Source organism: Lacerta agilis, chromosome 1 (genome assembly GCF_009819535.1).
Source record: "Lacerta agilis isolate rLacAgi1 chromosome 1, rLacAgi1.pri, whole genome shotgun sequence".
Lineage (NCBI taxonomy): Eukaryota > Metazoa > Chordata > Lepidosauria > Squamata > Lacertidae > Lacerta > Lacerta agilis.
Window position 1 is genome coordinate 30,769,994 of NC_046312.1, and position 22,726 is coordinate 30,792,719.

The 22,726-nt window shown below is 38.3% G+C and overlaps 1 protein-coding gene across 1 annotated transcript in view; it reads right to left on the reverse strand.

Annotated features, from left to right (window-relative positions):
- Positions 1-330: 330 nt before the first annotated feature.
- The window catches only part of LOC117043462, a 34,628-nt gene continuing 12,232 nt past the window's right edge, over positions 331-22,726 (reverse strand). Inside the window, exons 8-22 of the mRNA XM_033143144.1 lie at positions 21,979-22,129; positions 20,756-20,838; positions 18,382-18,458; positions 17,551-17,711; positions 16,256-16,390; positions 13,328-13,477; positions 12,407-12,547; positions 10,991-11,104; positions 8,944-9,063; positions 7,864-7,937; positions 6,687-6,897; positions 4,072-4,224; positions 2,819-2,989; positions 1,200-1,425; positions 331-567 (exon numbers count right to left, since the gene is read on the reverse strand). Coding sequence (XP_032999035.1) covers positions 434-567; positions 1,200-1,425; positions 2,819-2,989; positions 4,072-4,224; positions 6,687-6,897; positions 7,864-7,937; positions 8,944-9,063; positions 10,991-11,104; positions 12,407-12,547; positions 13,328-13,477; positions 16,256-16,390; positions 17,551-17,711; positions 18,382-18,458; positions 20,756-20,838; positions 21,979-22,129 — 2,101 coding nt within the window. The 3' untranslated portion in view covers positions 331-433. The remainder of the gene's footprint in view (positions 568-1,199; positions 1,426-2,818; positions 2,990-4,071; positions 4,225-6,686; positions 6,898-7,863; positions 7,938-8,943; positions 9,064-10,990; positions 11,105-12,406; positions 12,548-13,327; positions 13,478-16,255; positions 16,391-17,550; positions 17,712-18,381; positions 18,459-20,755; positions 20,839-21,978; positions 22,130-22,726) is intronic.

Consider the following 22,726-nt stretch of genomic DNA (forward strand, 5'->3'; position numbering starts at 1 on the left):
TACATGAGGATAACATAACAAACCACCATTTTATTATAGCTGTTCATTTGTATTCAGCTTTATCCATATTATACTTTGAGTATCCACATATTGGTTAAATGAGGGGGGAAATCAGCTAAAGAAGTTTCAGCAAATCTAGTCCTTAAAAATGGAGAAACAAAGAGGTTATAATTTACATTTCTCTAATAAGTCAACTACTTTTTTCTTTACTACAGTCAAGTGATAGTTTTCATTGTTCTTTTCATTTAAGTTTTCCTATTCAGTTATATAAATAAAATATGTACAGACATTCATAGTTAAAATGTAAGATAATTTGAGACCAATACATTAGTATAAACAGTACATACAGTAACAAAACATAAACGGTATTCAGCATAAACTGGAAAAGTAACTAATACAGGTGATCATGTTACTCTACACCAAAAATATATTTTCACCCACTGATAAGTTCCTGGATACTGATAGCTTTCTTGTAATCAGCAATAGCTTCTTTCATTAAACCCATCTTGCCACGAATATCAGCTCTGAGTTTAAACATCAGGGAATCATACGGCTGAATTGACAGTGCTGTAAGAAGTTAGCATTGTTATTAGCGATTTCTCAGAGTAAATAAGAATGATAGGCTAATATTCATCTGAAAGTGCTTGCATAATTTGGATATAGAGAGTTTATTGTGCAATCATCTTCATATCTACTCAGAAACAAGTCCAGACAAGATAGTCTAAATATTAATTTATTCTATTTTGATATTTAGTCTGTCTCATAGGTTAAAAATACAGATAATTTCTTTTGCTGCTGCTTCAAACAAAAGGCAGAAACGTACCTTGGGGTCCCTTCCAGAATCAGAGCTGGAAAAAAGCACTAGGGGGAGCTAAACCTACCTGGGTCCAGTGTGACATCACAAGAGGAAGGAGGAGAAAAGCAGTTTGCCCACCTCCAAACACAATTGAAGCCTCATACTGTTGACCAAACTATACATGATTGTGCAGACACATCTAGATTGAAAGTTTACACAACCTGCTTTATGCTTCATGCAGGGCTACATACTGTAGTTCTGACCATCAGGATCAGAGAGATAATTTACCAGACTATTTTGAAGTTTTGCAATGCCTTTTTAAAAGAATAGGAAGGTACATAAACTAAAATAGCGCTCTCTCTTTCTCACTCTCGCTCTCACTGTATCTCTGAGTACTTTTTACCTTTTGAAATGGCTTCCTCAGCTTGCTCATATTCCTGCAATGTACTGTAGAGATTTGCCTTGTTAAAATATATTGCTGCCGAGAAAGGAGAGAGGCCAATTGCCTGCTCAAAATCTGCTTTTGCTTCTTCAAATTTCTTTAACAGTGTATTAGTAATAGCTCGATTTAGGAATGCAGATTCATTTGTTGGATCAAGCATAAGTGCCTTGGAATAATAGTTATTTGCCTAAAAAATGAATAAAATGTATATACATTTTGAAATTGCTTATTACTTTTGTTTTATAAAATCACGAACAACATGAGAAATGCATGAAGAATTCTGTTTTAGGGAAACCTGGTTGTATTCCAGTCTAGCTGTTTTCTCCAGTAATTGCACAATTTGCTCATTCATTCCAAACAATTGTATTTTGTTGTTTTCTCTGCCATCCCATTTTTTTCAGTTGTTGATTTACTGCAAAACTTTATTTATCATACTAACAAACAGGAACAATACCCCCTGCACTTTAAACTTCCACTACAGCTGCAGAATAGTAGTATCAGGTGTGAACTGACTGCAGTACTATTGTTTCACCTGGGGCAAAGGAATAATCTGTTTGATCTGAGCCATGACTACTGCCACTTTTATGAAATAACAGAACTGTATTTTATATTGCTTTTGATATGTTCTTAATATTATTTCACATGTGGTCATTTTGTAAAAGGTTGTTGCAGTATATCACTTCAAAACTGCTTAAATGTGAAGCAATTAATAAATTCTAGAAACAAACAAATAATCCATTGGCAGTACTTTTGATGACAAAATAATAATTATTATTCCTTTTCAGCAATGAACTTTTCTGGACTTCCAGAAAAAACACATAGAGGAAAGGACTATCAGTTTCAACTGCTGCATCTATATCAATGCTGACGTGCACAAATTGTCTTTTTGGAGAAGAAGGAAAGTCAACAGTAACAATGGTGGTAAGGAGTATGAATGCTGGAAAGGGCTGCCTTTCCTTCTAAAGACTGCCTTCTTCTTTGCATGGGGATTATATAATACAAAAACATTACTCAACAGGGTTGGTCCTACAATCAGCTGTCATTTCTAACTAATTATATGCTAATTATAGCTACAGAAGTAGAGTATATTCATTTAATATCTGGGAATGGCCTTTTTGTCACCAAACAGCTATTTCAGCCATGCAAAATTTTAAGTACTGTGTAATAATCCTACATAAATCCCAGTGCGTGGTATGAACACATCCAAGCATATACACGATCCTGCAGCCTTGCATTTGCTAGTTCCTCCTATGCTTGCTGTTGCTATTGGTGCTGTTGACAGATCAGTAGACAGAGCACTGCTGTAGGGCAAACAACTACCCAGTACCCCACAGTACTGCCATATGGGGGAAGTGCCTTAGTCTCTAGCATAGTTCTCCCTTCTGCCTCCACTCCAAAACTTGTACCTTTCCAGTCAGTCTGGAAAATCAGGATGTGAGTCACCCGTCCTTGAGCTTTAAGACAAAAATGCTTTTTAAGGATTGTGCTAAAAAAATCTTCTACTAACTGAAATCATGCAAGCAAACCATTCCAAGGAAAAGAGTTAAGGAAAATTAGTGTGTACAGAATCAAATACAGACCTGTGAAAACTGCCTGTTGAGAAAGTAGATATTTGCTGCATTGAAATATGCCAAAGCATAGCTGGGGTCAATGGAGATAGCTTGCTGATAATCTTTCATGGCACAGTTTAAATATCCCATAAACTGGTTAATGACACCTCGATTAGTAAGCAGCTCTGCACTTGTAGTTACCTGAAATATAGTCAACATAAATAAAATTGTAGGAATAGAACTCATAAAGGACATAGTTGTTAGAAATAGACAGTAATATCTTGATCTTGACAGTTACCTTCAAATTATGATCTAAAAGCTGAGGTGTTTATACACAGGAACAGAGTAAATATATGCATGAGAATGAACTTAGAAGTGCAAACTAAACTTGGAAACCCACCCATGCATAGAGTACACTTGTTGAAATGGCTAATACCCATGATGGGCATAACATTTCCCCATGTCATTGGTGCCTACACCGTGACCACTGACTCTTCCCCAGCACTATCTACCATGCTATCTAGGCAACTGGCAACATCTGCAACCTTCATGCCATGCAGGCAATTCACCCTGTGGTCTGTATGCCCACCACATCCACAATCAGTCATATTGAAATACTGCCCCTCAATGAGGCCAAACTTAGATTCACAAAATGTTTAGGGGTATGCGTACCCCTGCACCCCCCCAGAAAAAAGCACTGTCCGCAATTATCTATATTCTTAATAATCATATATCACCCACTGCCGCGATCCATCCATCCACCAGAGAAGTATCTTTGGCACAAGAGGATAGATGTTTCTCCCCCAAGGAATGGATCCCTTCTAAGGGAATATTTCCCTCTTCCTAAAGGTGGACACTCTCCTTCACCAAGACCCTCAATCTCCCTGCCAGCTATGATATCCCTGAAGCCGCCCTCCTCCACTCTCTCTGCCCCTCTTGCCTTTTACAGCATGATATGGAAATGGGCACTATGAAATGCTGTGGCAGTTGCAGTTAAGAAAACTAACATAAGAGAGAGAAGTCAACTCTCTCACACATGAGCAGTAAAAAGAATGTTGCAGAATTGCCCTGAGAACCGGGGGAAACTGGGACAAGCAATCCATCACATACATGTCTTGTACGCCAGCCTGTGAAAGGCTGGGTGCATATGAGTAACTGTCAAAGATAAAGAGCAAATTATAAGCAAATTGGAGAAAATGTGGAAAGACAGAGTTTACATGAAGGGTATAAATTACAAGCAAAGGAGGATACTGCAAAAGATCAGTAACAGATCAAATATTTACCTTGAGTGCAGCATTTGTATCTTGAAAGGCAGCAAAGGTATCGCCCATCTGAAGAGAGACTACAGCTCGCCCATCATAAGCAATGTAACACTTGGGATCAATATAAAGAACTGCTGAAAACTGGTCCCAAGCTTTCTTAAACTTTCCGAGAGCCTACAATAATTTAACATAACTAGTAACAAAATCAGACATAGTAAAAAAAAACAAAAAACTCTCACCTTTAAAAATATGCCTAGAACAACCAACATCAAACTGATCCCCTCAAGATATTTTGGACTACATTTTCCATCATCCTGAACCAGTAGGCAGTCAGTAAAAGAAGTCAAGAAAATGAACCCTGAATTGTCGTATTATAATCAGATTTTAATGAAGTAAAATACATGTTACAATTCTAAACAGAAGAAGAAGAGTTTGGATTTGATATCCTGCTTTTCACTACCCAAAGGAGTCTCAAAGCGGCTAACATTCTCCTTTCCCTTCCTCCCCCACAACAAACTACTCTGTGAGGTGAGTGGGGCTGAGAGACTTCAGAGAAGTGTGAGTAGCCGAAGGTCACCCAGTAGCTGCATGTGGAGGAGCAGAGACGTGAACCCGGTTCCCCAGATTACGAGTCTACTGCTCTTAACCACTACACCACACTGGCTCATAGTTTGATTTTATCCAGTAAAACCAAACCTGTGTTGTTCTCAGGCTCGTTATCCATTATATACTGGAGAAAGTGAAAACCAGCAAATGTCATGGGCACAGAAATCCAATAGTCTCAGTGCCAGTCTGGAGCTCTGCCAGCCTTTGCTGGCCCATCACCTGCAGAGTGATGCAAACATCACCTGCTGAGTTATGCCAACTAACATCACTCTGTTGGTGCCAACCTCCTTCTGGATAGCGTACTCCAATCTCCCTTGCAACAAACATGTGGGCAGATGCACTGTTGGCAAGATCTCTCCTGTCAGCAGTCAGTGTGGAGCACTGAAAAAAGAAGTTCCAACAGAGGATCTGAGCCACCTTGGTACCTCTTGGATCCCAAACAAGCCCCACTGCTATCAGGTGATGGCACTAGGCCCAATTTGCACCCAATCACCGTGGAGCTTCAGGCTGATGCACCAATCTGCCTCCTCTCCCCCACCCCACTGATCTGCATTGCCCTACCTACTGGTTGGGGGCTAGTTTTAGAACTGCTCACTAACTGTGCAATTCTATGCATGTTACAAAGAAGCATGTGAAGCTGTTACAGAAGCCTGTGAAGACTGAAAACACACGACTTGCCATGTAGGTATTTGTTGAAAGTATATGGACAAAACTGCCAAAAGGCTGTATCCTAATTTAAATTAGCATTATTTCAAAACAATGTGTAGAGAGCTGCTTTATGACAAACCACAATAGCAAAACAGTGAACTATATGTATTGCAAAGAAAAAGTAATTTGTAATTTCCTTTTTCATAGCTCAGTTAATGCAGAACTATTCCAATCAGTTGAGCGGTGTATTACGCAAGCATTAAAGAGCAAAGAGTTTCATTTTAGGACTAACACATCAACATTTCCACTAGCTTGCATCCATAATTGTTCTTCCATTTGTGGAAAGGTTTCTTCCATTCATAGGAGGATCTTTGATCCAGCAGAGACCCCAACTGGTGGAAAGCGGGGATGGAGGTATTTTCTCCAATCCTGCCTTCCCACTGCAGCACCCACTTACTTACACCTTTCTGAAGGGCTATGTAGCTCAGAACAGATTTCCAAGGAGCATAGGGGGGTGGCAGGAAGAATTAGTGAAAGCTGCTCCCCCCCCTTCTGTCAGCAGGAATACCCCATGAGCCAATTGCCATGCACAGAATCTCTAGATCCAAGGCTAGATGTAGAAGCTCCTCCTCATATTTTGATCTTCTATAGGAATGTCTCATACCTCTATGAGTCTGCCAGTTTCTTTCTCCTTAACCACTTTGCCAGTGCTGTGACAAAGGGTGCTAGTCCGGACTTTAACATGGTTTATTTTTAGGGATCATAGTTGTAAATTTCCTGCCTAAAGCCCATATACCCTCTGTCTCTCATTTCCATGTAAGAAACCAATTTTTCTACTTCCTGATGTGACAGGTTATTTATTAGGCAAAAGGGTTTAAGGTATACACAAATTTTAAATGGACACATGTCCTGACCTCACAGGAGGCGATACATATACAGCAGGGTGGTACACCTCGTGACACTGCCAGCAGGATAAAGCTGAGAAGTATGGTAAGTTACAGGTTGCACTACAGGAACTGTGGAAAACAGCTCCTACTCTGCTTCTTTTCCCTATGAATTTCATAGGAAAATAGTACTGCTTTCTATTATTGATCTCCAACAGTTAAGAGTGCTGTGTACAATAGGTACAGATCTTACATAAATCAGAGGGCATCAGTTCTTCTTACTGGTTAAAAATACTGTAGACTTAATCTAGATATGAGAAATGGAAATAATTGACCTACAATCACACTTATATGTGCTGGTTATTTTATCCTTAAGAAAAGTGTTTAAATCTTTAATGTTTATTATGTATTTTAAGTGAATGCCCTAAATTGTCAGAGGAAGTTTAAGGTTGCTGAGTGCAGTCAGATATTATAAAGACACAGTTACCAATACATTACCTGCAAACTGTATCCTGCACAAAGTCTGGCCTTTATGCACAATGGATTCAGATGTATTGATCTCGCAAAATCTTTCTGGGCTTGTCTAGTACCTTTCTCATGACCATATTCTAGATATGCATTTCCTCGTCCAATATAGCCATCCAGAGAAAAAGGATCTATTTCAATAACCTTTGAAAATGACTCCACAGCTTCTTCGTATTTCTGAAGTCTGAAAATCAATATACATTAGAAATTAAGTGTTTTATTAGCAACATTTGACATTATATACTTTAAAATGAGTGAACAAGCAATGGTGCAGAAACCAGGACCATAAATATAATTTGTAGCCGAAACAACCCTCTCGTTTTTGTATAATGCATTCTCACAAGGTTTATTTTGTCATGGTTTATAGTATTTATTTCACCATCTATATTACTTTTTCAAGCATGAGTCACAGTTATTGTGCTGATCAGGTGAACTTGTTCAGAAGCAGACCAAAACAGCATTTTTCTTATTGTAAACATCCTGTTATGGATACAAGGGCAGATTAGAACTTTGACTTTAAAATCTGATCTATGTGCTGTTCAGGCTGTTACCACCCATCTGACTGATCTCCTTCGTCTTCTATGGGAAGCTTCTCTGAGACTTGGTGGGGGAAGCTGAGCATGAAGGGCTAAGTTTCCTCATATACTATACAGTCCAACCTGAAATGGAAGGTGCTCCCTGATTGCTGTTCCTTTTAATTAACTAAACTTTCTGTAGAGGTGGGGAGCCCTTTGAGGAAACTCCAAATCTCCATCTACCCTTTGCAGCCTGTCCAGAGTTGAAGAGGGGTTGAAGAATAGCTGCTCTTTTCACACACTTTCTGTGCCCTTCCTGAACTGCAGTGCAGACTAGAGCATCCCCACTCTGGTTTGACCAGCCCTGGAGAAAAGGCAATGGCAGTAATTTTTGGACTGCTGCCACTGCCCAGCTAGCATGCTAAGAACTGATCTGGCCCTAAGTGAAAAGCCTGTGGGGAAGAGCAGAGCTACAGGGCCTAAGAACTAAAAGCACACAAGAAAACCATTCAACCTCTTGCTCAGGAAACCACCCATTGCAATTGAAATGTTCCTCAACTTCTGCTTTGCCAACTCTACTGTAAACCAAGGCATCAAAACATTTATTCTAAATTCCTACTATTTGGTATTATTACCTATGACAGCAGTGTCCAATATTTTGAAATAGTTTACCGTCTTTTGGTTTACTCAGTGCTACTTCTGCAAAGTCCTAAAAACAGAGAAAGAAAATACTTGTGATGCACCCGGCACTGACGTCACAAGCATCATCCAATAAGTGCCTATAATGCTAGCTGTGAGTGAAAACCAGCACTTTCTGAGAAAAAAAAGAAAGTTTTTAAATTGTATTTTAAGTATATATATCCCATCATTAATCCAGAGATCTCAGTGCAGGGAACAGTAAGTCTGCAATAAATAACAATCAACAGCAATTAAAACATGGCACATAGACCAGATATAAAGCAACTAACAGAATAAAATCAGTCACAGCCCCCAAACATCTTTGTAAACAGCCAGGTTTTAGACTGTTATTAGAATAACATCAGTCCAGACATGCATTCCCATCAAGAACAAGTCATTCACCCAGTTCCCTGACACAGGAAACATCTAACCAGAGCATTTCCAGATTCAGTTTCCAATTACTAGACCTTATCTAGCCAACCACAGCAGACAGACACCAGATGTACAAGAAACTGCACATCTTCAGCTGACTCAGATAACATGAAGAAACAGAGCTGGGTGTCATCTGCATATTGATGGTACCCAAACCCCCTAATCACCTCACCCAGCAGCTCCATATAGATGTAGCTTTGGGGAGACAAAATAGAATCCTGTGCGACCCCACAAACCAATTTACATGGGGCTGAGTAGAAGCCACACACTTCCCACCCTCTGGAATTGGCCCTTTGGTTAGGACTGGAACCATCACACCACTGTGGCTATCACCCTCAGTACATAAAGTCATTCCAATAAAATGCAGATCTAGGAGAATCAACAGAGCTGCACTCTCTCATCTCACTACAGAAAGAAGTCGTCCATCAGGGAGACCAAAGCCAAACCGGGACCTAAAGACAGAATGAAGTGAATCTAGATAAACAGCCGTCACCAAGAATATCTGAAGCTGACTGGTCACCACCCTCTTGAGTGCCCAAGCAACTAAGCTTTATTCAGAACAGACCTACTGAAATTAACAGCACATGATTAAGTTAGGTCTGTACCTCTAGTGCATTAGCATGTTGGTTCAAATCTGCATAGAGTAAGGCACGGTTGATCAACACTTTCAGAACAATGTCCTTGCTGGCCTCAAGAAGAAGAACAATCCCATAATCTTTCAAAGCCTGTAAAAATAGACACAGTAACTAGTAAATAGTGCAAAATATGGAATCTCGTTATCCTGTATAAAGACATTTGTTGGAAGCTGCCCAGAAAGGCCGGGGAGACCCAGCCAGATGGGCGGGGTACAAATTTATTATTATTATTATTATTATTATTATTATTATTATTATTATTATTATTATTAATCTCCATCTGATTAATTACCTGTTTGCTTTTTAGAGAAATAAAACAGGGTTGAGAAGCCTGTGGCCCTCCAGATGGTACTGAGTGAGCTACAACTCCAACCCTCCCTGACCATTAGCCATGCGGAGTGTGGCTGATGGGAGTCAACAAATTCTGAAGGGTCAGAGGTTCGCTATTTCTGGAATAAAGGCTCAAGAAATGTGGCTTATACTATATAACTTTACTAGGGTGTTTAACAAAGAATTAAATGTACAATTTTCCAAGTTTCAGCAAAGTTCAGAGAAAATAATTAATTTTCAATATTTTGTTTTAGCCTTAGTTTCATGAACTATAGTGACTATAAAGTTTGCTGTAAATGAAATACAAGGGAGAAGAGATTAAGAACAAATTTGGCATAGCTAAAAGCAATTTATTCTTCCCAACCTGGCGATTTGGGGAAAGAAAAGGACCTTAACCATGGCACTGTAGCTGACAAGAGTGCCTTGAGCTACCCTTGGAAGTCAACTTATCATCAAAACTACAAAATGATATCATAGACCTTGGAATTTCCCAATTGCACCATCTGCTTAATCACAAGGCTATTGATTTTGTACTACCTCTGGTCATCTTAGTAAATCTGTCTTTAACTGCGGTAGTTACATGTGCCTGATTAAGTTTTATTGGTTAAGTAATTTTTATTGGTTTTCATAGATAAAGTTAAGAAAAAATACAGCAAATTAAGAAAAATATAGCATTTAAATAAACGGTTTTTTAATGCAGGCTTTTTTTCTTTCACTGAATTTGCAAATTCAGCAAATCTTTTATGAACCAACCATCAAAGTATTCCTCATATGGGGTGCAAAGGTAGGGAAACAGTTAAGACCAGTGATGTGGGTTTTGTGGGAGAATTTCCTATGTGAATTAGCAAAATTAGGGCAATTTGTGCATAGGAAATTTTTCAGTGTGCATATTTAGGAAACAAGGCCAAAAACATCTAAGCTTGCCTAATATTTTATTTGCAACTGGCATCCATTCATTTAACTAATAAACTTATGAAACAGAAAGATTTCCATGGAAAAGCAAAACCATGGAAAATTTACATTTAGGAAAAATTTACATCCCACATCACTGGTTAGAATATTCATACACTAATAGGCTTGGGATATAAATACTAAAAATGCAAGAAAAAGCAACTGGCACTTTTTGCTGTCAAATATTGGCATCATGACAACAACAAAGTTAAAATCAACACAGGCAGAACAACCACTTGTCATTTGCCATATTACCGGTAAATGTGCTTTTGCAGTCATCTATTCACATCACTGTGGGTTCTTAAGGTGTGCAAGGGTCTGTCAACGTGATGCTATAAATTTATGAAATCATAGAATGGCCTTTCCCCAACTTGGTGCCCTTCATCCGTTGTAGCAAGTAACTCCCATAATCTCTGAGCATTGACTATGCTATCTGAGGCTGATGCCATGTTGGGGAAAGCTACCACAGGGATTCAAATGCAGAGGCCGTTACCAACAAAGTAACACAGTGTGAAGATCCCCTTCCACCTAAAGTGAATGGGAATAAGAGCTCAATGCAAATGCTACAATGTACACAGAACTCTAGACTGAAGTTAGTAAACACAGTAAGTGAACAAATGTCATAAATTGGAAAAAGGAATGATAATTAAAAATAAAAGCAGGACATTCAGATTCAGAAATAGAGGTAAAGCAATTGAAAAGTATTATGTGACTGCTCTTTTAAAAAGAAACATACATTTTTGCTGTCCTTCAAGCAGTGGTAGGAAAGTGCTCTATTGTAATATGCCAAAATGCAACCATTTTCTAGGTCTATAGCTTTACTTAAATCTTCAACAGCATGTTTGTAAGTCTATAGGAAAAAAATGACATAGCATTAGTCATATTACCTAAAATCATCAAATATTCTGTATAAATGAATATCGCTGCACATTCCTCTATATGTAATCCTGTGTTGGCAGGTTTTCTATTGATATCTGTTGAAATTTGGAAGTTTATAAAATTATGAAGGTGAAAACAGCAGAGATAATTTTTCTCTTTCATAATGCAAGTGGTCATTCAGTGAAGTTACCTGGCAGGAGATTAAGGACAGCATTTCTTCACACAAGGCATAATTAATTTATGGACTTCACCGCCATAAGACATAGTGATGGCCAGTAGGTTATAGGGCTTTAAAAATGGTTAGATAGAAAAATAGATATAAGAGGCAGAACAGATCTAACAAAGCTTATTAATCAAGCTTGTAAATGGAAGCTTGATATTCAAAGGCAGAATACATATATGTTAACTGATGCTGGAAACAGAGAATGACCATCACCTATTGCCTGCTTGTAGTGGCATGTGTCTCCTGTTTGAATCAAAGCAGATTTTTGTCTGATCCAGCAAGACAGTTCTTTTGGGAAAAGCACCCTGAGATTTTCAGGGATTGGACAGATGAAAGGGGCAGAAGTTTATAAGCTTCACAGGGCTCGTTTATTTTACAGCAGCCTTTCTCAACCTGGGGTCCCCAGATATTTTTGGCCTACAACTCCCATCATCCCTGACCACTGGTCCTGCTAGCTAGGGATGATGGGAGTTGTAGGCCAAAAATATCTGGGGACCCAAGGCTGAGAAAAGCTGTTTTACAATATTACCTCACCTATATTATTTCATACTGTCTCCCTAAAACAGTTACCAATGTTATAGTTATAGTTATTTTTAAAACAAACACTCGGATCCACCTTCATGACATGAAAGTGTGCTATTTCTTACAAGTGGCAATTATTATTAAACTATGGGAAGAATTCAACATTGTACTCATGTGATTGTTGTGTCAGAGCAAGCATTTTGGCTTGGCATAGGTACAGCCCCCTTCTCCTCCTGCCCCCCATGCACTGTTTTAGCGATTCCCCCCCCCAAAAAAATGAATTAATTTCAGGGGAACAAGCAGCAGGGATGGGGGACTTGTTGTGCAAGGGGAAACTGGGCTTCTATTGACATTGAATCCCACCGTATTTTTCAAAAATATGTTCAGTTAAGGCTGATTACTACATTGGTGTGTTAATCATAAGTTTTTGATTCTTCTTTAAAATGAGCAGCAGTGTACTCCAAAGATCTGTCTTTACCTGCAAAAGGCAACATACTTCATCACAAAAAAATAAGACAACATTTTTACCCTGTTATAAAACTTCAGTGCTCCTCTATAAAGATAGGCTCTCACGCTTCTAGGCTCAATTCTGAGGGCTTCATTGCAATTCATTATTCCCTTGGAGAATCTTCCTTTGCATCCATAGTAAGCAGCACGACTTAAATATGCCTTTACAAAAGCATTAGAGATGGAAACAAACACATTTTAGAAGGAAACAAATACCAACAAGCCCAGTACCAGACATTACGCTGCCTGAAATGGCTAGTAATTCTGCTGCTGCTCAGTCTTCTTTATGGTGCTAGTGAAGCTAACATCCTCCTCTTTCACCCTGACATCTCCTCATTCCTGTTCCTCCTGTTACCTCGCTTTATTTGTTTCTTTGTTTTCTTTTCATTTCCTAGAAGTTTTTCCATTCACCTTGCTCTAAGAAAGAGCCAAGGGGGGATCTTCAGAGTGAAGTCCTCTGGGTGAGGTGGGTTACAAATAACTTTAAAATTTCTCAATTTAAAACAGCATTTCAGGTTCCAGTGGCCAACTACAGCAGCAGTTTAGGCAATCTTCTGGTTACCTTGTCCAGAAGGCCTCACTCTGCAGAAGGACCCCCTTTTGCATGAGTACCTGGCCAGAGATGTTAAATAGGAATGTAACAGAGGCCTCTAGAAAACTGCTTGCATGCTAATGAATGCCTCTTACTATATAGACACAGAATGCCTATACAGAGGTGTACCGGTACGTGTTTGGATAGGTAGGGATGTGGCTAAATGAGCAGGCTTGGAAATTCAGCCCACACCATTGGCCCTGGTATACCACGAAGTAAATTTAATGAAGACGAACTAGAATCAACTTTTCCGGGGATTTGCAATCTACTATTTTTATTGCTAAATGTAGAACATTGAGATAAGATAAGCTCTGTTTCAGTGCCTTCAAAAATCAAATTTTCAGCATTACCTGAAAATGGTCTGGTTGAACAGCAAGTGTTTTGTTAAAATCTAATATGCACTTAGGTTGATGGAGCTGCATTCTGCAAAGCCCTCGCTGATAGTATGCATCTGCATAACGTGGATATAGCTTGACAGCAGAAGTAAAAGCATCACAGGCCTAAAAATACAATAAAGTTAGTATTACTAAATATTGCCCTTTGTCTAGAATATATTGTCAAGAATATAAAATGTTTACAGCTCTAGGACTTTGTACTGCATGAAATTAGGCAAACGATACCAGTTATGGAGAGACAAATTCCAATGTTTAAATAGGCCTCACATTCTGAAAATAGGTTTTAACAACACTCCTCAAGAGGCCCAGACAGTATCTGTTGTTATATGAGGTATTAAATAGGACCATTTTTTAGATATTACCAAATTGGCCACATATTAACAAAACAGAAGTTAAATGTCTTATTAAGACTTCCAATTGCTATTATCTACCCCCAGACAAGACAATTTACTGCCTATTTTTTCATATTGACCCAGTTTGACTATGCTGTAACTGTGATGCTTACTTTTTAGTTGCTGGTTTGCTAACAGTGCTATATATATTGATATTGTTTTACTGATGATTTGTTAATTTATATAATATGACTTATGTCGTACCTGGGATGTATTATGATGTTATTGTTATTTATTGTTTGTTAGCCTCTTTGAGCTTTGTTTTAATGGAAAGAGGAATAGAAAATCTAATTAATCAAATCTATCCAATTTGGCCATTTTGTATACTGCACTTACTGGTAATTGAACAAGAATATTACCAGCTGTTTGGACATATAAAGTATTTTAATTCCAATTTAAGGAAATCACTCGACAAGCTTTCTTGTTATGACATGAGGTGAGTGGCCACAAAGAGGGTGGGTGGGTGACTCTTGACAAGCCTTCTTGATCAAAATATATGCTCTATATGTTTTAGAGAAGTTAGAAAAATTGATCAAAATGAACCATGTCCTGCTGTACCCAGTGCAGGCTTTCACAAGGGGCATAGTGGAAGTGATCAGTACAGTGGTACCTCGGGTTACATACGCTTCAGGTTACATACGCTTCAGGTTACAGACTCCGCTAACCCAGAAATAACGCTTCAGGTTAAGAACTTTGCTTCAGGATAAGAACAGAAATCGTGCTCTGGCGGCGCAGCAGCAGCAGGAGGAGGTCCCATTAGCTAAAGTGGTGCTTCAGGTTAAGAACAGTTTCAGGTTATGAACAGACCTCCGGAACGAATTAAGTACGTAACCAGAGGTACCACTGTATTTTGTTTTGAACTCTTTTATTCATATAAAACATTTAAAGTTAATTTTCTATAGTATATGAAGGGGGCGGGGGGACATAACATATTGAGGGTACACAGACACTTAATTATATTCTTCAGCACTCATTCCAACAATTTTGCTATGAAAATGCAGTGCCAATGAAAAAGAAGGAGGTGATGGTTCAAATACCAGAAATTCCTCTCACAGAGACAGTAAGGTTTTGCCCTCCCATTCTAGCTCCTGTTCAGCCACTCCCACCTTCAGCTCAGACATCTCCTGTGGGTTTTTAATGCCCTCTTCAGTCCCCAATAAGGCTCTCTGCTCTGCAGGATGGATAGGAAATGGGAGAACGCCCATCCCCAGTTCCTATTATTCACAAACCCCTTCTGCTTCTGCCTTGTCCTCATCAGTCTGAACTTGCCAATCCATGCCTGATCCCAATGGAACCATGGGGTTCAAGACAGAAAATCACTGCAGGGTATTATTAATCATGGCAAGTCACAGAGGGGAATTAATTAAAATAATCAATTATGACAATCACAAAGGGGAATGAATCGTAGACAATTATTGAAGAAATTTGAACTGAACACAGAATCAATTAATATCAATCACACAAACTAGCAAAGGGAATAAAAAAATGTAGACAACCACAGAATTAATTAAGCTTGTGACACTGGAACAGCCAAGGGAAGATTCCACTTGCCACAAAGATTAGACACACAAAACTAGCTACAAGAGAAAGAGAAATAATTGAGAGAATGAATAAAAGGATCCTGAGCACATAGAGCAGAAAACAGACAAAAGTACAAACCTGAAGAACAAAGAAATGCAGAAAGAATTGCTAAGCTATTGCCAGAAACAAAAGGCAGGAACTTCACTGGGGTTTCTTCTGGGAACAGACTGCTTAGAAGTTCCTGAGACACAACTGCATTCCTGTCTTCAAGCATTAGAAGTTCAATCGTGCCAGCATGGGAGAAGAACAGTGGCAAATTGATAATCCTGTAATCCTAAACATTTGTTGCTTTACCAGATGATGTACTATTGTTATTCATTTATTTATTAAAAAATGAATCCCCTGTCTATAGATATATTAAGCTGATAATAGCTAAAAACAATATTACAATAGATGTATACCAGTAATTGCAACCCATCAATAGCCTGGCTGGTTGGTTAAATATATTCCAGGCAGAAGGGATCCAAGAATGGAATTCAGCATGGCACTAATCTTCCCTCTCCTACCCCCCCCCCCACATTGTTCTGGGGGATCTGCTGACCCTCCAAAGCAGATCTGAGGGAGGTGCACAGGGGAGAGGGGAGAAAGGAAAGCCCTGTTGTGCCAAAGGGAGCCCTTGCACTGGGGTCTCCAAACAGAACAGGGTAGCTAAATCTCGCCCTTAGTCTCTGTGCCTAGGTTGGCACTATCCTAAGATGTGTGACTGAAGTGCTACTGCCCAATGGGAATAGCCCTCAAGTAATCCCCTTCCCTTCAAATTACTTTGACTGGCATACCTAAGTAAAATTTAATAGTTTACCATCAAAGAGTATCCCAACACTCAAGTCTTTAACTCATTTCAACTCCACAATCAAAACTTTTGTTCCCAATGTTTAAAACCAAAATGCCATAACACTTAAGAAATATGTACCTCTATTAAGGACACTTGCTCCATGTAGCACTGGCCCATAAAAAAATATATTTCTGCAGCCTCAAATGTACTAGGTGTAGATCTTGCAGTACCAGTTAGCCGCCACAATGCTTGTTTAAAACTGGCTACAGCATCCTGTAATAAAAAGTAAGTGTAAAATAGAGTTAACTGATGTTTGCAATCCCAGTCTTGAGAGTGATTGTGCTGCTCAGTTTGCTCAATGGTGAATCAGTCACCCTTTTGAATAACAAAGTGGCCTCCATCTTTTTTTCACCACAGATATAAATATTTACTTTGGTTTTCTTTAAAAAAAACAAACAAAAACAAAGTAAATACCCAACCCTGTAGATTCTACACGTTTACAATTCTGTGCACACTTACTTGGGAGTAAGTTTCTATTGAAATCATTTGGACTTACTTCTGAGTAGACATGCATAGGTTTGCCACATTCTTAAATACTGTACGTACTGCCACAAAGACGACTATGTACCGGTAATACAGTTCTTTTTTGGCACCAAGGAAAGGGGGGTCTAAGGTTATCCCAGTAATGAAAGCTAGACAGAAATACAAACTTAATGAGTTGAAATCATAGCCAGAAAGACTGATTTAGTTGCAGCCAATTGCCGTGTGTCATGGACTAGGCTGCCCAATTTTTTTAAAAAAAATTCTTTTTTCTTCTGCACAGCAAGTAATGATCTAAAACTTGGCCTGCTTTCATCAGGCACCTTGAATCCAAAGAGTAATTGCCATTATTTTTCTACATATTTATCAAGTAGGGCCTGGTAAATGTAATCTTCCCAAGTACTGGTGACACCTGCAGTAGTACATGGGAAGATTCCATTTTTGAGTGTTTACTTTGGCTTCATAGACCACCAGATATCAGAGAAGCATGGCTTGCTGCCATGGCCAGAGTTAGAGAGGTATCATTAACCCCCAAATAGGGTGGAAGAGGGTATGGGCAAGGCTAGGGGAGAAGAGGTTAAAAAGGAGAAGTCTTCTCTAGTTCAGATTAAAGTCCAAGACAGATAAAAATATAGGGATCATACACAGAGGCCAGTGAGATTAAATGAGCTCTTGACAAATTAACCATTGAGTGACAAAGACAGCAGAAAAGATTGGACAACCAGTAGGATGCTGTTTCCCAGCAGAAAACAGCAAAGAGGAATAGAGATTTAATAAGAAATGAAATAGTCACCAGAACCCATGCAGAATTCTATCAGCTTCACACATTTTCCCTATAGCTTTCAAAAATAGTTCCCTTCAAAACCGCAGAAGTACAAGAGCATTTCTTTAACCTTATGTTTTTTGGCTTTCATTTGGATTTTTCCAAGTAGAACAAACATGGCACAATCAGGTTGGTTATCGGCGGCTAGAATCGCACACACAATGGCCTTGTTGTGATTCTGACAAAATGATTGAACAAGTGCTTCTTGAACAAGCGAACATTCAAGGGGTCCTGTAAAATATTGAAGGACAACTTCATTCTGGGCCAACCTATTTAATAATGTGCATTTCAATGTGTAAATACAGATATCATAAGAACAGGCAAGCTTCATAGCCAATGTTAATATAAACGTTCAGAATGCCAAAGACACGTATTAAACTTTTGTTAAAGCACTCGGCATACAGAGAATACCAGAGTGATATACAGAAACCATATATAAAACATAATACAGCAGTGGTTCCCAATTAGCTTATTACTAGTTCTGCATGCTCAAGGAGACTTTGGGCTTACATTTCTTAGACAGCCATCATACCATTTTATTCCAACAGGGCTTCTCAGCTACTTAATTTTCAATTTTTATTTAGCTAGCCACCACCTTAACAATTATCTGCATTTTTGTTGTTTTAATGGTGCATTCATTGTGTTTTAACATTGTACACCGCCCTGATATTTTGTGATATGGTGGTAGAAAAATACTTCTATTTAAAAAAATAAAAGTCAAACCATTTTGAACTTGAAGGGACTCCCCCCTTCCAACCAAAAAACACACAACCGTGATAGGGTATGAGATTTTGCTGTTCAAGAAAAGTTCCAGGTGCTCTTGGGCATGTTTCAAGTAATCCTTTGGACCTGGGCCATAGCTTCACAGTACACAGAAAAGTAAAACATAAAAAGACAGTACCTTGACCCATTTCTGCAACTTGGTATATGCAGAAACTTGCAAGAGCATAATTCTGCATCTCTAGTAAATACTGTCCTCTGTAAATGAAGTATTTTAACATATATCAATTGCTTGGAATTTCTATGGAACTATTTATTTGTTTTCAAATATCAATAGAATAACAACAAAGATTTAAATATTTGAGTGAATAAAAATTATAGAATATTATCAACTCTTCATTGGCTATACATTCAGTAACCTTTTTTAAAAAAATATTTATAGTTTTCAGATATATAAAATTCATTTCGACATTCTGAAACTTGACTTCCTTCCCCCCTTTTGTGCGGTTCCTTAAATTTATTTTTACTATATTCTGCATATCCAAATTAACTTAGCCTGCTCATTTATTTATCATATATATATATATATATATATATATATATATATACACACACACACACACACACACACTCTTATATAGCTTCGGGTTATTACAATAAGCCTGCCAGTGTTTTTATCTGTTTACAATTTATCTGTAAATTTTCAATAAACCATTTCCATTCTTTTATAAAAAAAAAAAAGTTTTTTATCTTGATTTCTTATTCTTCTGGTAAGTTTTGCCATTTCTGCATATTCCATAAGTTTTTTGTATCCATTTTTCCTTTGCTGGACTTCTTCTTTGCATTTTTGGGCATGTAACATTCACGTACAAAAATAAATTTCTATACAATTTAGGTAGTTCTATCCCTATGAATCCCAGAAGAAAGGCTTCTGGGGTTTTTTACAAACGTTATTTTAAGCATCCTTTTCATTTCATTATATATCATTTCCCAGTAAGCCTTAACCTTACTACAAGACCACCACATATGAAAAAAAGAACACCATTCAGCAACCTTTGCATCATCCCTAATAAAATACCTAAAATATATCTACTAGGAATAAAATGTGCTAATTCACAATATTTATATCCCACTCTCTATCTTTATCGACCCTCGGGGCAAGTTACATAAATAAAATAAATATTAAAATATCCAAAAGAAGCAGATAAAAGTACAAATCAATAGACCATTATTTATATATATATTGCTGCTGACAGTTCCATAAACATATGTAACATAACAGCCTGGAAAAATAGCTCTTGAGCTAATGCTAGAAGTAAAATATTCCATCAGATTCTGACAATCAAGCTAATTTGTTTTTAATTTAGGCAAATTTCATTTAGTCAAATAAAGCCCTAAGAAATTCCATTTATTTATTCAGTTATGCACTGAATAATCTCAACTATTAAGCCCACTTTAATTAGAGTAACATTCCTGATGAAAGATTATTATTTATCCAGCACTAAAAGACTTAAAAACTAAATTTAAAAGGATACAAACTACTTTGGTAGACACATCTAAAAGCATAGTTAGGACCTATGAAGAAATAGCAGATGCAGCTGAGTTGTATGCTGCCCTCAGGTATGAGTCAATGAAGCATGGGCTTCAGGGCTAATGGAGGGAAGTTGAATTCAGTCCTCCCTCTCCTTCAGAGCTGAAGCCATTGTAGAAGCTTCTCTTGGGCTGACAAAATGCAATGCTCCAGCTTCCATGATGACTTCACAGTCAAAGCAAGGAATTTACAAGGACTAGGTCCTAGGCCAGCAGTGGCGAACCTATGGCACGTGTGCCAGACTTGACACGCAGAGCCCTCACTGCTGCCATCGACCCATCCGCGCTGTTGTTGTTTTTCCCCACTTTTTCTTTTCTTTCTTTCTTTCTTTCCTCCTCCTCCTCCTCCTCCTCCTCCTCCTTCTTCTTCTTCTTCTTCTTCTTCTTCTTCTTCTTCTTCTTCTTCTTCTTCTTCTTCTTCGTTTTTTGGATGTTAGCCAGAGATTGTGTTTGGCAATTGGTCTGTTTTTCAATTTGCTGTGTCAGTGGTTGTTTCTGATTGGGCGTAACAGCATTCATTTTTAACCCTTATTGTGCTGGGGGGGGTTGGCACTTTGGCAGACGATGATGTCAATGCTGCACATTAGTTCCGGCGAAGGTATTATTCATCATTTATTTCCGTTCTCTCTCCCCCCCAAAAAAGCTCAGCAGCTTTGGGGTACCCCCCAAAAGCAAAGCAACCTTTGTGTGACCCCCCCAAAAGTTCCAAAACTTTGGTCAGCAGCTCCCCCCCAAAAAGCTCAACAACTTTGCCTCCCCCCCAAAAAAAAACTCAATGAAAAGCTCAACAACTCTAGACACTTTGTGATAAATAAGTGGGTTTTGGTTTTTTTAAGTTAAAAAAGAAACATTAAATGTACTAGCACATTTAACATCACGTCAATGGCTTACATGATACAGTGTTAATACAATAAAAGTAGGAGAGAAAGAAACAAAATGAGAAAAGGAACTGATAACAATCTTACCTTGTTAAGCATAAGTGGGGTGAGTTGGGCTGGAGATGAATGGCTCTGTTTATATCTTTAATTGCACTCTTTAGATCATGAACCTGTTATTTTAAAACAGACAAATATCCATTATTCTTTGTCTCAGGATACCACCATCTCATTCAATGTGTTCTCCTATACAAGGACCACCTCCACCTTTTAAAAACATTTTTAATCCATATCTTTTAATATTAAATAAACTTCAACTGATTGTTAAGAAACTTCCACAGCTTTCATTTCTGCCCTGACCAGAAGGAAGTGCCATAATCCATCATACTGTCCCTGCTAGCCAAAGGAAATCCTTTTATGTAAATAATATGTTCAGATTTTCAAATCCAAATTTCTTCAGTTTTTTAGTACCTTGGTATAACTGGCCAACATTTACTTACTTACAGAATTCATTCAGAAATTCTGGACCTATACATTAATTTGGGTTTTCTAAAGAGGACAGTTATATATATATATTTAAGCTTCTCCTGTGATACTAGGAGTTAGACTCCAAACTTTTTGTCCAGAGGAGCAAGGGTTCTCCCCTTTGTCCCCCCCAAATATATATGGGGAAATATAAAAAAAATTAAGCAAGTGAGAAGTTTTAACTAGCGTTTATATGTATCAAGGAAAAAACAAAGCCAGAATGTTCAACACCGTAGACCAGGGGTAGGCAACCTAAGGTCCTTGGCTGGATGCGGCCCAATTGCCTTCTCAATCCGGCCCATGGATGGTCCGGGAATTGGTGCGTTTTTACATGAGTAGAATGTGTCCTTTTATTTAAAATGCATCTCTGGGTTGTTTGTGGGGCCTGCCTGGTGTTTTTACATGAGCAGAATGTGTGCTTTTATTTAAAATGTATCTCTGGATTATTTGTGGGACATAGGATATCATTCATATTTTTTTTCAAAATATAGTCCGGCCCACCACATGGTCTGAGGGACGGTGGACCGGCCCACGGCTGAAAAAGCTTGCTGACCCCTGCCATAGACCCTAAATGCTCTTCCTTAGTTTTTAGAACTAAATTAAGCCTTCAGAGAGGTGGTTCTGACTAAGAAAACACCAGGACTTCTGTTGTTTGCACTGAGAAAGAGTCTTTGCATTTCTTGCACATTGTCCCAGTATTGTTTTATAGGTAAGTATTAAAGCAGCTAGTTACCTATTGAGCACCTATCACACAAATTCTACAGCATAGATAAAGAATAGATAGATACCCTTTGATGTGCCTGGGCTCTGCACATGTATGGTCTAATATCTAATGGATCCAGCTGAATGGCTTGAGTGAACTGTCGAATAGATTCAAAATAATGGTCCATATATAACATCAAAATCAGTCCAATATTTATGTAAGCTACAGTAAGGCTCCTGAAAATACAGATAGAATGCTATGAGCATTACATTTTTCAACATGTTTGTGCATTATGCTACATTGAATTTCATATTATTTGTTGAATTAAAGCATATCTGATTTCCAGTAAAAAAAAACATGTTTCCATCCTAGACCTGTACACACTACATATCAAAAGCAAGAGTAATGTTTTGAGTTCCCTCCTGCTATCTCCATGCTGCTTCTTATAGTGAGGGCAGAAGCACTGCAGAGTGTCAAGGAGAGGAATACACATTTTCATTTTTTCCCCCACAGGATGACATGGCATTACACAACCTGCTTTGTAGGCAACCTGGGGATTAAGACCGTACTTTATCTCAGCACAACAGAACTTCTGCTTTCTGGCCATCCATAAAGTGGGATTTATCAGTGACCTACACTGACTTGGTAGCTAAACAATTAATTAAACAATTAATGAAAATAATGTGCCATTCTGATACAGATGCCACATTAGCATCAGAATCTATATTAGAGTCCACCCCCAAGCTCTACTAGTTATGTTTCCTTGGGAAAAGGTGGGGAGCAAGGAATACAAGATATCAGAAGTGTAGCTTCTTGGGTACTACAGCCAAGCA